The 16,510-nt window shown below is 38.9% G+C and overlaps 2 protein-coding genes across 4 annotated transcripts; both read left to right on the top strand.

Moving 5' to 3' along the window:
• The first annotated feature begins 74 nt into the window (after positions 1 to 74).
• LOC127364545 (uncharacterized) lies at positions 75 to 16,409 on the top strand. The gene is made up of 17 exons (XM_051402172.1): positions 75 to 219; positions 543 to 1,131; positions 1,227 to 1,322; positions 1,409 to 1,642; positions 2,198 to 2,345; positions 2,434 to 2,460; positions 2,551 to 3,073; positions 3,215 to 3,219; positions 6,496 to 6,929; positions 7,879 to 8,109; positions 8,791 to 8,806; positions 12,000 to 12,568; positions 12,760 to 12,855; positions 13,142 to 13,375; positions 13,515 to 13,662; positions 13,744 to 13,770; positions 13,862 to 16,409. Exons 2-17 carry the CDS (start codon positions 553 to 555, stop codon positions 14,422 to 14,424), a joined length of 3,930 nt encoding a protein of 1,309 aa, XP_051258132.1. The 5' UTR covers positions 75 to 219; positions 543 to 552; the 3' UTR covers positions 14,425 to 16,409.
• On the top strand, positions 3,084 to 9,286 carry LOC127364707 (E3 ubiquitin-protein ligase TRIM47-like). 3 transcript variants are annotated; one of them, XM_051402509.1, is made up of 4 exons: positions 3,084 to 3,761; positions 6,284 to 6,929; positions 7,879 to 8,109; positions 8,252 to 9,286. In XM_051402509.1, the coding sequence occupies exons 2-4, from the start codon at positions 6,372 to 6,374 to the stop codon at positions 8,315 to 8,317; spliced, it is 855 nt and encodes a 284-aa protein (XP_051258469.1). In that variant the 5' UTR covers positions 3,084 to 3,761; positions 6,284 to 6,371; the 3' UTR covers positions 8,318 to 9,286. The 3 variants fall into 3 exon arrangements, with proteins under 3 accessions (XP_051258469.1, XP_051258470.1, XP_051258468.1); XM_051402510.1 differs by lacking the exon at positions 3,084 to 3,761 and adding an exon at positions 4,490 to 4,875; XM_051402508.1 differs by lacking the exon at positions 3,084 to 3,761 and having other exon boundaries at positions 4,490 to 6,929.
• Positions 16,410 to 16,510: the final 101 nt, after the last annotated feature.

Below are 16,510 nucleotides of genomic sequence, written 5' to 3'. Positions count from 1 at the left end.
TATTTCCAGCTTCATGGACTTAAAGTGCTTTAAGTTTCGTTTCAGCAAAACTGTCTCACTTAACCACACCCACTAAAGTAAGTGGAGCTGCCTCAGCTTCTCAGAGCTCGTCTCGAGACGAGTATTGAATTGTTTGTGGTATCACAGTTGCTGCATATGGTCATTTCAGAGACAGTTTAGGCCACGGGCATTTCCATAAGAACTACTGACTACAGTCAGGTGAGTCATTTTTTCAACTAATTTTTCTGTTTTACTTTTGTTTTTACTTTTAAAATGCAGAACTGTAATGTTATGTAGAAATTGGATGTGCAAGCTGATTCATGTAAATATGAGTCATCAGGCGGGTCAGGATTAGCATTGAAAACAGCCTAAAAATAGACTTTAGCCCAAAGACATAGCTATCTTTTTTGCTCTTTTCCCCGTCATTTTGGGGTCTTTAGTCATTTCAAAGCAAATATATGGTGTTATGTCATGTTAAACACAATGTAAAAAGCCTGCAAGCACACATATACTAAGAATATAAAACACATTTTCCCCCACAGAAATTCCATAATGTCATCATTTAGTGTCCTTGCTTCATTGCCGGAGGATCATTTCCAGTGTTCGATCTGTCTGAATGTCTTCAGCGACCCGGTTACCACACCTTGTGGTCACAACTTCTGCAAGACCTGCCTCAGTGAGCACTGGGACAAAAGTTATTTATGCCACTGCCCAGTGTGTAATAAAAGATTCCACGTGAGGCCTGAGATCTCCACAAACGTGGTCATCGAGGAGATTTCAGTCCAAATAAAGAAGAGGAAAGCTGAGACATCTGAAAGTGCGGATGCACCGTGGCAGGTGACGTGCGACGTGTGCGCAGGAATAAAGTTCAAGGCCCTGAAGTCCTGCCTAGTGTGTCTGACGTCGTACTGTGAGGCTCACCTGGAGCCTCACCAGAGAGTTCCCTCCCTGATGAGACACAGGTTGATTGACCCGATGGAGAACCTGGAGGAGAGGATCTGTGAGAAGCACCAGCGGCTCCTGGAGTTTTTCTGCAGGGATGAACAGGTGTGCATCTGTCTGCTGTGCAGTGAGACAGACCACAGAGACCACAAAACTGTGCCTGTGGAAGAAGAAGGGGCTCGACAGAAAGTAAGAGCTAATTTTGGTGAAATGCATTGAAGAGTAAATTGAAGCTTAACTTAAGAATTGACTGGCTGATCCCATTTGTCCTTTCAAAATGATAGGAAAATATTGAGTCCAAGGAAGCCGGGATCAAAGTGATGATTGAAGATAGAATGGAAAAGATAAAGGAATTTACACATTCTTCTGAAATGAGCAGAGTGAGTTCTGGGGAATATTTTGCATGTGTACAATTTTATACTTTAATATAAATATCTGTTAATGCCATCATTTTATTTGTTATTAGGAAAAAGCCAATAAAGAGGTTGATGACTGTGATACGCTCTTCAATGCTCTAATGATGCGTGTACAAGAGGCACACACTAAACTAAAAAGGAATATTGAGGAGAAGCTCAGAAAGTCACAAGACAAAGACAAAGCCATGATCGAAGAGCTGCAGGAGGAAATTTTCCAACTGCAGAGGAAGCGCTCTGAGCTGGAGGAGCTTTCACAAAGTGATGACCACCTTCACCTCCTGCAGGTCAGTCAACACATTATTTGTCACTTTGTTTCGCCCCCTTTGCACCTTTTCCACGTTCGTAAGCTCCATGTGTATTGTACAAGAGAGATAGATCAAGGCAAAACTCTCAGAATTTGACACAGAACACAATTTGATGTAATGATGGGGGTCAGAAGATATATAAAATTGGACAAATAATTGGCATTTAATGAAATTGAATTTACACCAAGGCCGAAAAAGCTGTCAGTAGTCAAATTTCTGAGTTACTTTCCACCACTGAGCTTAGCTTAGCACAAAAACTGGAAACAAGAGAGAAATGACAGCAACTCTAAAGCTCAGGTTATATTTTGTTTTTTCAATCCATACAAAAACCAAAGTCTAATAACAACACATTGGTTATGTGCTGGGCTACTTCTTGGCCAAGCGTGGAGTCTCTCAAAATTTCACTTAAAATGTCAAAGACACAGGACTGCAGGAAAATGTCTGCTTGGGTGCAAATGGTTGCCTTTGGAAAAACATTAAATATAGCCCTGTGCCACTAATGATCATGTGGTTTTTTTCTGTGAATCATTTCAGACTTTGCAGGCCCTGAGCACCATATCAGTCACCAAGAACTGGTCTGAGATCAGGGTTTACTCAGACCTCTGCGTGCAGACAGTGAGGAGAGCCATGACTCATCTTGTACACACTTTTCAAGCAGACCTGAAAACTCTGACAGAAACCGGTAAATATCTTTTGCATTCACTTCATCAGTGAAGATGTCTTTATTTTCTGAGTTTCCCATAACTGTGGTGTTATGTTTTCACTTACAGAACTGACCAAGATGAGACAATATAAAGGTGAGATCATAAATACATTAAATTTCTTTCTGATTAAATTCTCTTATAATTACTAAAGATGAGAGCTTCAACCAACCATCATTTTCTCAGAGTCGGTCACCTTTGACCCAGCCACCGCTGGTTGCTTCCTTGTGGTGTGTGAATTTGGAAAAAGTTTGAAGTACTCCAGAATTGCAAGCCCCTCATCGTCTGATGACTCCGAGAGGTTCGACTGTCCCATGATCTTAGGAACAAAGGGCTTCACCTCTGGGCGCCACTACTGGGAAGTCCAAGTGGGCCTGAGAGCTGACTGGGACGTCGGTGTTGCCAAGGAAACAGTAAACAGGACGGGGAAGATCAATCTGAAAAAAGAAAATGGCGTCTTTGCCATAGGAAAGAGAGGTTTTGATTACCAAGTTAATTGTACAAAATACACGGTCCTTCACCTGTGTCCCAGGCCAAGAAACATAGGAGTGTATGTTGACTATAATGAAGGAAGAGTGTCTTTCTATGATGTGGATAGAGAGTTGCACATTTACTCTTTCACAGGAGAGTATTTCGCAAAGAAACTGTTCCCCTACTTCTATCTGTGCAGCAAGGGAAAGAAATCTGAGCCTTTGGTTATTACCTCTGTGTAAGATCAAGCATATTTCCTTTCTCTCATTCGTCCCCCTCAAACAGCAGTATAATGTTGTAAGGCTGCGTCTCTGTGTTTTTATCTGATCAGGGGAGACCAAAGGTTATATTCTACTCTATTCTGTTCTGTTCTTCTCAGGGATAGTACTTCCCAAAAGTACAATAACTTTGGCTTGCAGCGCTGAACATTTCTGACTGGTCAAGTAATCACATTTACTTGACTAATTGCTGTTCGGAGGAGGGGTAAAGCTAACAGTCTCTTTACATCAATAACATTGACACAACTCACACTCTACACTTTAAAATTAATGCAAAGTATTTCTTATCAGGTGAAGGTATAATCAATCCAGTAAACAATTGTGCAATGCTGTCATGACATGACAAGTTGTTTTGACTTTCCTCAGTAGAATAAAGGCTGAATAAGGTATTTAGATGTGTGTTTCATGGTTGTGATGTCCTTTTTTGGAGCTGCAGCTGATTTGTGATGAAGAAACTTCGCCACTTGCTTTATCAGGTGTGTATGAGTTTATGAGCATCCAGGAAATGACAGAGTCCAAGAGGGCCGCCCTCTTTCCTAGCAGTGATAGGTGTGTCTATACCTATACACATGAGGAACCAACCGATAAGAGCGTAACACAACACTGTTAGAGCCTCAGGAAAGACAAGTCGGTAGATGCACAAGAAAGGTATGTGAGTTTTATAGTTTAATTTTAATGTTCCTGTATATATATATAAGTATTATAGCTGTATATTTTTAGTCAAATGGAAATGACAAGCTTATTGTTAAACTAGAACTTAATCACATTGTTTGAAGTTCATTTATGTTATGAGTTGGTTTCATTTTTAGCTACTCAGGACATTATGACATGTCAAAACATAAATCCACAACCATAAATGTATTTTCACTGTAAATCCTTTAACTGTATTAAACTACTGACAAATGCAGTAATCAAACGGCCATCTATTTTATCAGGATCACAGAGAATACTCAATTCTGATTGGACAGGTGGTATTGCAATATTTTGAAATTACCACATGGCTCTGACGTAGTATTCTCACCACCCTTCTGACTGGATGCCAGTCTGTGATTAATACTCATACCTGGAAGTTTTTTGTTCATTGCAGATGTTACTGTGTCATGGCTTCTATTTGTTGAAGAAGGAAAATGTTTGGCAGTGCCAATAGTTGTATTTTTCAGTCAAAAACAATAATCCTGTAATACTCAGTATACTGTATTGGGGCCCAAAACTAAACAATGTAAATAAATAAATAAATAAGGTATATAATAAGAATATTATACTTTTTACTGAATCCTTATTGTACTGTATACTCCCTCCTGTGTTACCTTTGGACCCTGATAAGGATGTATATATCGTCTGTCACACACTTACGGCAGGCCTTAACTGTGTTACAGAGTCAGCAACCACTTTGTCTTGTAACTCTAATTTAAGACTCACTTCAGAAATATAATTCAGCACTATTATTGTCAAAATTGAGAGTGTAGAGGGGGAAATGGAGTACCCGGAGTAAAACCACGCTGATACAGGGAGAAAGTCCACACAGCGACAATAGCTGTCAATGTTGGTTTGCTGTTTTATAGGATGAGCACCATTAAAAAGATGACGGCCAGTAAACCTGCACATGCCTTCACCTACTCTGGGAGGTTGGATGATGGCTGCGTCCACAGCTGGATCTTTTGATATTATTTCAGACTCCAGCAGCTTCCTACCTCAGAACTTTTTCTGCTGGTCTTTCAATGCAGCTTTGCAGACTTTCTAGGTTCTCTTGACGTCTGGGCAAGTAAGTCCCTCCATCGTTTGGTTTATCAGTTTCTTTGCGTGACTGATCCACTTCTCCTCGCTGTGGTTCTGGAGAGCGTGACACTTGGTCAACACTGTCAGCAGGGTAACGAACAACCAGAGCTGGTTCTCAATTTCGGCCTTGGTTGTAGACTCACCAGAGGCAAACGGGTCAGCCGAATCCATAGATGTTTGAGGTTGGTTCAAGGTGACCTCAGAGTTGTTTTCCTTCTCTAACATTGTCTCTGATGTGTCCTCTTAACCATACCATGGAACACCTAAGGAGCTTACATACAGTCACATACAGTCTTATTTAAGGGGGAATTATATAAGCCTATATAAATGTACTTTAAAATAGTTGTCTGATGGTCCTGATGGGGGTCATGGGCCAACACAGCTGTAACAATAAATGTTCCTAGCTGATGATGTGTTCACCTTTAATATTACCTCCCTTGTTTATACACCTTGTCAAGTTTTTCCATCAGCCCAACTCGACTGCTAATAAGGTTAATGAGAGGCTGAGGCTGTAATTTAAGAGGCTTATTTGCATGACATTATTAGCTATTGCTCTATTAACAGTAGGTTGATTAGCGTGTGTAATTATTAATTAATTATTTTTTGACAACCATGCAGTTTGTAATGAGTGATCCATTACTTACTTATCAAACTCATGTCTTATTCATATATTGTCTTTAATTATTATATTTATTGACCCGACACCAGGATGAAGCTTGCACGTAGTATGCGGTGTGATGTTTTCTGAATTAAGAAATTAAAGCAGTTCATCAGCATTGTCTGTAAGCCAAAAAGGAGCACAAAGGAGAGGGGTGGTGTTCCGCTTCTGTTGATGCCTGCGGCTGCTGTGAGAGTCTGTGATCAATGACACTCAATTGTAAATTTAGATATGATTCACTGTTGAGCCTTTTACAGTCATCGCCGTTAACCCACTTCCCTTGGCGCTTACGTAGAAGGCAGTATTAAAAACATGAAGCCAAAAAACTATACATTCAAAGCAATTTTTGCAGGTGTTACTAAAGTTGTGAATCAGGTACTGTGGTCAACTGTACTTTCCCACTGCCCATGAGTTCACCTGTCCCTTCTGAACTCAGTTTTCCATAAATTCCCAGTCCCCTTTGGACTCCGTATTGTACTGTAACAATACATAGATAACAATACACACTTCTGTGGCTAAACAATTAAATAGTTAGCCACTACCAAGTATTTGTAATTGTACATTTAAATAAAACACTTTTTGAGCTTTTGATCCTGTCAAGCAATATAAAGACTGACATAAACTGTTTGTACTCATCCTTGTTTAGCTGGTTTGGGTTCCTGTCATCAAAGCCAAATTGATAAAGAAGTACTGTAATTCATATGTATGCTAACACGATAGTTTGTTTTCTGTACAGATATACTGTATTCAACAACCAATGGAATACACCATCGTCTGTGCATGCTGATACCACACCAAAACGGACCAGAGGTGTGTGCGCCCACATGCAAAGGCAGACAATAAGTTTTGACCTAATGTCAGAGCCTCCTAAGTGCTGCATCTGTCTGGATGAGTTCACAAGCCCTGCTTCCCTACCCTGTGGACACCGCTTCTGCCTGGCCTGTATAGGCGAATACTGGAGGATCAATGGGGCCTCTCAGTGCCCCCTCTGCAAGGCCATTTTCCCCACCAGGCCACAGCTCAAAACAGAACAAACACTACATGCTGGTGCCCCGACTGAGGAAGCAACTGTGCCTTTAAAAGCTGGAGAGGTTCCCTGTGATTTCTGCCCAGCAAAGCATAGAGCAGTCAAATCCTGCCTGGAGTGCATGGCCTCATATTGTGCCACTCATCTGGAGCCACATTACCAGAATGAAGATCTTGGGCGCCATCTTCTGATCAGTGTGGTGAAGAACCTGGAGGACTCTGTTTGTAGACTGCACGGAAAGCAGTTAAACAGGTTCTGTAGGAGTGATCAAACGTGCATTTGTGCCATGTGTGCCCAGACGGAGCACAGGGGCCATCACATTATTTCTATAAACAAGGAAGCTGCAAAGAAGAAGGTAAAGTCTGATACAGTCACCACACCAGGAAACATTAAAGTTATTTTTGTGTAATACTAAAGAACACTAGCATATTGCTTTTTACAGACATATATTGTACTTTGTCGGTCCAAACTTGGACCGGACTTTGTAACTCATTTAAAGTTGCAGACTGAAGATTTTTCAGAGACTATGTAACTTTTTAGAGATGAAATGACCTACCATCCTTAAAAATGAAATTATAAGTAATAAAACATACCATTTCTCAGTGTAATACACTCTCCACTTGTGCTGCAGTAGCTTAGAATTTTATCTAAATGCTAAAATACTGTTCAGCTGCATTCCAGACAGCTAAAGTAGTCACATTAGTTTAGCATTATCCCATAACTGTCAGTGTCTCTCTTTAACATACGTTTCCTTTAACATATGATTTCAAGACACAAATAAAACTAATACAGAGTACTGGAAACTGGCATGAAATATGTTTACATATGTAATGGTTTCATGTTTATGAGAGTGATCAAAAACTAAAGAATGTGGAAGGAGAAGAATAAATATTATTTCCATGACAATAAGCTACAACTATTAGAGAACATCTGGTCCTAATTGTGAGAACAAAGAGCAAAAACCACTGGCATGACATTGTTTCAAACACGTTCTCATTTCAGCACATATGTATACAAAGAATTTCCACAATTCATCCCAAAAGCAAAACAATCATAGCATCGTTGAAGAGGAAATACACAATAAATCATTCTGAGAGAAACTTACATGCATCGGCTGAAGGGACTCAAAATGAATTAAAAGCAGGTCTGTTGTGCATCAGCTGTCAAAGACCCAAACTGACATCAGTGATGAGTTGTGACTGAAATATGTTTCAAAGTTTTAATGCTGAGAGACATGGAGGATTTGTTTCTTTTTGCTTGTCCCTAACAGCAGTTCTCCTCACGTAATGTTTTTCTTCCCACAGGTCAAACTAAAAAGGAGAAAGACGAAACTTCAGCAAGCCATTCAAGAGAGACTGAGTAAAGTTGAGAAAATCAAGATCTCTGCAGACCTCAATGGAGAAAATCCAAAGGAGGCTTGGGCACAAAATAAAGAGCTCACCCAACAACTGGAAGAAGAAATCTCAGAGTTGCAGAGAAGAAACTCTGAGTTGGAGCAGTTCACGCAGACTGAAGACAACCTCCACTTCCTACAGGTCAGCGTCAGGGTCTAAAGTCCACACAATGCACATCATTCAATGAAATTGCTTGCTTTCTTTTCATTTCTATTCATTTGTGACATCAAACACTGTGCAGCAATGACTAGTCTTTGATTCCATCTCTCTCTTGTCTCTACAGAGATTCCTACACACTGATCTTAAGGATCAGACGAACCTGTTGACGACTGACCTTCAAAAGCACTGAAGTTGTTTTTTCTTTTCTGAAAGGGTTTCAAAATCCACAACACCATACCTAGTTGGTTGGTGTGTTTGCCTGAAGAGAACGGGCCGACCTTTTGGGACATATGCTTATTCACTTTCCCATGGAAAGTTAGATGAGGAGATCAATATCACCTCCACATCTCTATGTTAAATATAAGGCTAGTCTGTTTTTTTAATTTAGCATAAATACTGGAACCTGTAACAAAATCTCCCTATTAGAACCTCTAAAGCTCAATAGTAAGGTACTATATTTTGTTTGTGTAAAAACAAGAATTTGCTGTTTCATGGTGGCGGGGTTTTGTGTTCGAGCAGTTGTCAGGCATCCAAAACAGAGATTCCAGGAAGTCCCCTCTCAGAGCCAAGAAATAGTTTGGGCCATAATACCCTTTTAAAAACACAAATTGTTGTTATTACATGTCAGCTTTTGTGTGGATTAAACAGGTGTGGTAATTACAGAGCTCTGCAGCTGCTGGTAGGCAAATTTTATTATCACTGAAAAGGAGCCATGCTAACTGTTAAGCTAAGCTAACCGGCTGCTGGCTGGTATTGATCTTTTCATGTAACTCTTTGCCAGAAAGCAAATATGCATAGTTCCCAAAATGTCAAACTTTTGCTTTAACAGATTCATTTTAATGTATTCCCTGTTGAATGGTAACAATTATCAATTTTTGTTAATTTATAACAATTATGTGCACTATGAAATATTAAAGATGATTTTTACAGATTTAAAGAACTACAATTATTGCTTAATTAATTTTTTAAAGATGCAACGTGTGGCAGTAACTCCAGAATGTATTGTATGAATGTAATTTATTTTAAGGGTATTGTGAGCTCACATGCAGTACAGTACTTCAGTGTAAATGTTTAAGGCTTTTGAATTAATGAATAAAATGTCAAACCCTAGACACTGTACTTATGCAAAACAATAAAGTACATTTTTGAGTAAAAATAATGATCAATATTTTGTTGTTGTGTCTGAGTCAACTTTTGCCTCAAACACTGGAAGTGAAACCTAGGGATATCACTTTCAGTCTACCAGTCAAACATAACATTGAGCAATAGACAAATAATTCCTCACTGAGTGTCCAAGCAAAACACTGGCAAATCAAATATTTTATTTGTGCAGTGAAGGGATGAAACAAAGTACATTTATTCAAGTACGATTTACTAGGTACAAGTTTGAGGTACATGTACTTTACTTGAGTATTTCCATTTAATGCAACTTTATGCTTCCACTTTTCACCATTTAAGTGGCAGTAAACATTTCACTCTCTTTTACTCAGGCAAATGTAGAACTACTAGAACTAGATTGCAACTTTTCATACCCTTCCTATCCAAAGAAAACCATGTTTTTCCAAATTTGGTGATTTTGAATTAGAATTTTTCTGATGAACTCAATAATTAGGTGTTTATGGGGTCAGAAAATTCTGATACTTCTAAAGCTGAAAGTAGGGCCGATTTTCTTAGCTCATGAAAACTTGCCGGACAGCAACACTACAAACACATGGTGACCTTAGATAATATGATGCTACTAATACCCAACACAGTATATAAAGTAGTTAAATTAGCTCAGTCTTATACAACTACAGCAGTAAAATACACATCAATGCAGCAGTAATATTAATCCAGAAACATCCTACAATAGTAAAACACTGACAGGGAACTTTGTGCTGCACAATGAGTGCTTTAACTTTTGATACTTAATATTATAAATAAATACTTAATAAATTCCGCTGATAATACTTACATACTTAAATAAGGTTTTTAATGCAGGACCATTACTTAGTAGTATTTTCATAGTGTGGTATTAATACTTTTACTAAAGGATTGGAAAGCTTCTTCCACCACTGGATCTGTGTGAACTTGCTCAACGTGGAACACACCCTGCAGCTCACAGATGATTTGGTTGCTCATTTGCATGCTGACATGCCTCTTTCAATAAAGGAAGTGACTGGCAGAGCTTCTGAGCAGAAATGAAACTTAACAGAGGGAGGAAGGCCCAGAGGAAGGACACACACACTAGGTGGGAGTATAGAGAGAGACTCAGAAGCTTGTGATATAAGGAGCCTCTCAGTTGCTGAAAGGTAATATTATACTCCACATATAAGTATTTTTTCATCATATGATATTTGTTTAAATATGGTTCTTATAAGGGGAATGACTTGTTTACCCTCTGGTAGCTCAGTTGACTATGGTTAATAATTCCTCTTCTATTACTTTAAAGTGTGTACAACTTAATTTTAAAATATATACCATTGTTGTTATAGAAAGGGGTTTTTACCTCACTAATGGTTTAGAAAAGTGTTTGTTGGTTCATTCAGTCCCGACACTTCCGTAACTTTCTGCTATTGGGATTTAACACACCCTGAATAACACCAAAGGCTAAATGATCCAGTGGGCGTGTCACCAGTAACAGTAGAGTATTGATGTTGTTGTGCAAAGAGAATATAATTTGTCACCTTGACTGTTGAAATCTGTCTAGTAAAAACCTAAATAAGTAATGAGACATAAAGTAAATTAATTTTTGTTACCTGTACAATCAACCCTGTGTCCTGAGCCCTGCCGTTCATACAGTCTCTTTTCATTATAGAGATGAGTTAATATTTACAACAGCGACGTCTCCAAAAGATGCCCCAGAGGTTAAACTGCGGGGTGCTACCATTAATTCACTGATCTTTATTTCTCATTTTCAAACTGAAAAGGCATAGCAGCTGCTGTAAAAACTGTATATTGTAGTTCTTTCTCACGTAGAACACAATCCTGGGTGGGGAAGGAGTTCTGAAATCATAGTTTTTAATCATAGTTTTAGTAACTGGTATTGTCAGACCTCTGCAACTATAATATTACAGTTGCTTTATGGGGTCAGTAATCAGTATATATGGGCCATTAAAATATAGAGTATAGGTCGATAACCTGTGTATTAAATCTGTTTAATTGTGATCTTACTGTATTGTGTTGTGCAAGTACTTATCTTTGCGTAAATAAGTCACAAATATGTTGAATGACAATAAGTTGCTCAATTGACAAATCACAAAGTGTTGCAATCATTACAACCTTCAGCACACTCAAGGGTTTGCTTTGATAACTTGACTTGGTCTGGTATGACCAGTAGCTTATGGTAGTATGAAAATAAAGTAACAAACCAACATTACATTTATCATTTATTCTCTCTGTTACTCTTAACCATATGATGAAAAAGCATGTATTTTAGTGAGTACTTGTGGTATCCAAAGTTCAGGGTTGTGAAAATAAAATGCTGTACATAATAGGTTGCATAACATCTAAGGAAAACTTGAATTATGTAATACGTTAGTTGATAATGCTCAGAGCCTGGCATTCATCCACTGGGTAAACAGGATATTATCATTCAGGTCTGTCTCCACATTGCACAGTACAAGTTTACTATTCAAACATCAGTGTTTGTGTATTATTCTATGTGGCCTGAGTGATTTACCAGACAGTAGCTAATGTTAGTTAATACGAGTGGCCACAGAGTGACGAGGGAGTTGAAATCTGCTACCACACTGCTAGATGCCACTAAATCGTTCCTTTAAGGAATTATTTATTCATTTAACATTTAGACAAACATTTGAGTCCAAAGCAAAATGTATATAGTGCTCTTATTTGAAATGCCAAGAGTGAACATAAGTGCTTTCTTTAAACAGATATGGCCTCCACTCAAGCATCACCCAGCGAGACATCCTCACTGAAGAAGCATCTAACATGCTCCATCTGCATTGATTCATTTGTAGATCCTGTCACTACAGATTGTGGCCACTCGTTTTGTAAGAAATGTTTGAACTTCAACTTTCTGTACAATGACAGGATGTGCCCTCTATGCAAGCAACTTCAGAGCAAAACCCCAGGGGTGAATATTGTCCTGAGAAATATTATCGAGCAGATGACAAACAAAGACGATGATGAGTTCACTGGGGCGCCCGGCGAAGTGGCCTGCGACGTGTGCACAGAGCGAAAGCTTAAGGCTAAGAAGTCCTGCCTTGTGTGTCTTTCCTCATATTGTTTTACCCACCTGGAGAATCATTCTTCAACTGAAAGGCTGAAGGGCCACAAGTTGGTGGAACCTGTGAAGAACTTAGATGAGAGGGCCTGTCTGCAGCATGGACGTCCCTTGGAACTGTACAGCAGGAAGAAGGAGAAATGCATTTGTGTACGCTGCATGGATGAAGGTCCGGAGGAGGTTGTTTCTACTGAAGATGAATGGGACAAGAAGAAGGTGAATTAACAAATCTTATCTTGACCGTAGTGTATATTTACTTTAATCTATTGTGGTATATATAATTGATAGAGATACAAACACATCAAAAGGAGGTATACAGTAAAGTTGTTCATTTTTATCATAATATATATCTTAAGGAGAATGTTTTTAAAGCTGGGATATTGACTTCCTTTTTTTGTTTACAACAGGCTAAGCTTGAAAAGATCAAGACAGAGTTACAACAGAAGATTCAGGAGAGAAAAACACGAATGAATGAGATTGATACATCTCTTAACAAGTGCAAGGTAAGCTGCAAGCGAGACTGAAATGACTGATCCTGGATTGACCTGGACTGAAAAGAGTCAAAACTGACAAGATTTTAAATACTATAGCAGTTAAACTGAACAGCTTTATATGTGTCCCACAAAAAGGATAATGCAACTTACTTGGCCAGTTGCCAATACAGTGGGCTTTCACTCAAAGTCTTAGATCAGTGGTATAGCAGTAGTGGAAATGCTGACCGTTTCTTTTAATCACAGGTATTTGTAGCAGATGTCAAATGAACAATGCTTGTTTTTCTACCATTTCCAGGACGAGATGGCTGATGAGTGGTGGGAAATTGAGGGTGTGTTCACAGCTGTGATTGCCATTGTGGAGAGAGCCCAGGTAGCAGCCCTACAGCCACTAAAGGACAGGAGAGAGGTTGTGGAGAAAAATGCAAAAGTCCTCAGGGAAGAGTTGGAAGCAGAGATCAACAGGCTTGAGAAGACCATCTCTGATTTGGATGATATATCTGCACTTGAGGATCACATCCTTTTCTTGCAAGTAAGATGAAACTTTTCAAGAATGGACAACTTTTAGGCTGATGTATGTTCAGCAGATGAAGAGAAGGTGCGTCTTTTGAGGAGCTGCTACTTTAAAGTGCATTTTTAAATTTAGTTGTTTCTCTTTTTCCCTGTCTCAGAGTTACCCATCTCTTCAAGACCTGGACAACATCAAAGACTGGACAGAGGTAGAGTTTGACACGTCACTGTCTTTTGGCACAATGAGAAAAACCACAGCAGCCCTGTTGGAACAAATTCAACAGGAACTGGAGAATCTGACCTCCATCGGTAAGAGTTAAATCATGGTGGTAAATGTTTAATGCTAAAATTGCAACTTAATTGATCTAAAACAATTTCTTCACTTCACAGAACTTCAGAGAGTTCCGAAGTTTACAGGTGCGTAAAATAATCTCCTGAGAACATTTTTCAAAAAAATAGACTTTTGAGGTCAGATCTTTTCTAACTTTTTAAAACTTGTTATTAATAGTGGATGTAAAGCTGGATTCAACCACAGCCCACCAACGCCTTGTTCTTTCTGATGACGGGAAGGAAGTGAGAGATGGAGGCAAGGACAAGGAAGTAGACGATACTTCTGAGAGGTTTGATCTGTTTGCCAGCATCTTGGGGATCAACAGGTTGACCTCTGGGAGGTCATACTGGGAGGTGGAGGTCAGCAAGAAGACAGGGTGGGACCTGGGTGTCGCAAGAGGTGATGCAAACCGCAAAGGAAAACTCTTGCTGAACCCAGATAATGGTTACTGGGTTACTGTGCAATATGAAGATGAAAAATACGCTGCCATGACAGCACCACCAGTTCGTCTTTCCCTGAAAGAGAAACCACAAATGGTGGGAGTGTTTGTGGATTACGAGGAACAACTTGTGTCCTTCTACGATGTGAAGGCTCAATCTCACATCTACTCGTTTACTGAGTGTTCGTTCAATGGTTCAAAGATCTTCCCGTATTTCAGTCCACATGCAAAACAAGATGAAAAAAACAAGGATCCTTTGATTATTGTTAATCACTGTGAGCAGGAAATTGAAATGTCATAAAGAATTTGCATTCCAGTTTTGCTAGATTAGAATGCGGAGAGGGAATTTCTGGTGAATCTTGCCCATTGAGGCTGAATTGGCTTGAAAAAACAGCAAAGTTCTGGAGAATTTGGAGAATTAGAACTAGTAAAATTATTTAGAAAAGTCTGGGTGCAACTACAAATGATGATGCAACAAGGTGTGCCTATATATGATAACACCAAGCCTTGTTGCCCTGAAGAAACAATGCTACATGATGTAACAATACTACATGTAGGGACGCTACCAGTTTAACTACATTTCCCAATGACGTTGGCCCAAAATAATGCAACATTTTCAGCAGCAATATTTTTTCCAGCATGTTTTCACTCCCAAATTGTCAAATATGGCAGCTTAGTCAGCCCTACAATTTAAACTGTAACGCTGTAGGTGCCCCCTCTAGAGTAATGTTTTGATGTGCAGTCAAGTCAGGTGACATAGTTTAAAGAGCAACAAAAGTCTGCACTGGGAGGAGGTCTGGGTGGTCGGATGGGTCAAACATAGGACTTACACCAAGGAGCTGTTTGTTTTCTGGGTGAAACCAAAAATAGTTTTTTACTTACGTTACCTAAGTTGCTTTCTTATTTAACTGAAGCCATGATCTTTTCATAAACCTAACTAAGTCGTTTTTGTGCCTCAACCTAACCAAACTGTGACTGTTGCACAACGTTAACCACATTTTTATTACTGTTACTATGACGACTAAGGCCAGCTGAGTATGATGACCAAAGTCACTGGACTTTCCTGTACGTCCAAAACTCATACAATGTGGAATGTGTTTCTGCAAGCTTTATTTTTTAAGTCTAAGTGGATGTTGCATATTTCTCATTCCTAACTTGAAGTGCAGATCAAAGGGGTATGCTGACCGCCATAGTTTTGACCGTAGGCCCACTGACCAGGCTGCTGTATTTGATGAGCTGGGAGGGAGAATATGTAGATTTTTTCCACTAAGTAACTAGTTAGTGCAACCAAAGGTGGTGGTGTAAGCAATAAAATAATGCATGCCTTAATTAATTATGTTACTTAACTGTATATGTTTCTTGTGGAATAATGTCATTGCATTTAAGGTACACTGTGAAGTTTCTGACCACTAGTTGCACCATGGGGAAATATTTTTATAAACAAGTGCAAGAGCACTTTGGTGAGGAGTTAAAGTTAATGGCTTCACACCATTCCACTGATCCACTGATCCTATTGATGGTAGTAGCGATGCACCAGCAAAGACAGGAAAGATGAACGCTGCTAGCATTCATTGATGTAAACAATCCAGATTTTTAAATGTTAAAAAAAATCAGCTTGCAAATGTTTTAGGCGGAAGAAAATGCATTAAACGTGTGAAGGCCTCAAGGATACACACAATATGTTTTGGTGAGTAACACTATGTAAACAAGTGAAAAGTAAGTAAGTAAAAAAAAAACTTTGCAGGGCACGTTTAAGCTATTTTTTCTGAGTAGCTTGTAGTGTCCGTTTCTTTTGAGAATGAAAGAGTAACTGTGTCAGTTTAACTCATGGTTTTGTCATTAGTGAGAGCTAGCTAGTATGGTAGCACAAAGCAAAGTTCTCATGTTGATACCTCCAGTTCAATATACTTGATGCACTGAATTAGACATGAGGTTAAAATGTAGAGACCTGCAGGAAGTTAATGTCTATTTTCTATGGTCATGGTAAAAACTGAAACTATGCTGTAACGTGGTTGGACATTTATGGGTTTTTATAGTTAGGCTAGACTTTAATACATGACCAAATGCCCTATTAGAACTATACTAGACTTAGACTTAATTACAAACAATGTATAAGCAACCAGTGTGAAATATTGACCTATAGGTGAAGGTGAAGGTGATGGGGGAAAATGAATTTATTCTAGTGGATGAAATGTCAAGTATGTGCAATCTATATACAATATATTGTCATCATTTAAAAACGGTCCTGTAATTATTTTCTAAATAAAAATCAAATGTTTCAGATCACGTTTGTTGTTTTCTTTTTTCAAAAATATCTGTGGCTTTTTTTTAAACCATAATTTGAACAAATTACACAACAGTGTGGATGAATCATGTCTGGGCGGGGC

This window comes from Dicentrarchus labrax, unplaced genomic scaffold, assembly GCF_905237075.1.
Source record: "Dicentrarchus labrax unplaced genomic scaffold, dlabrax2021, whole genome shotgun sequence".
NCBI classification, from domain to species: Eukaryota; Metazoa; Chordata; class Actinopteri; family Moronidae; genus Dicentrarchus; species Dicentrarchus labrax.
The sequence above is the reverse complement of the archived record's forward strand: the minus strand, read 5'-3'. Positions and strand labels throughout refer to the sequence as shown.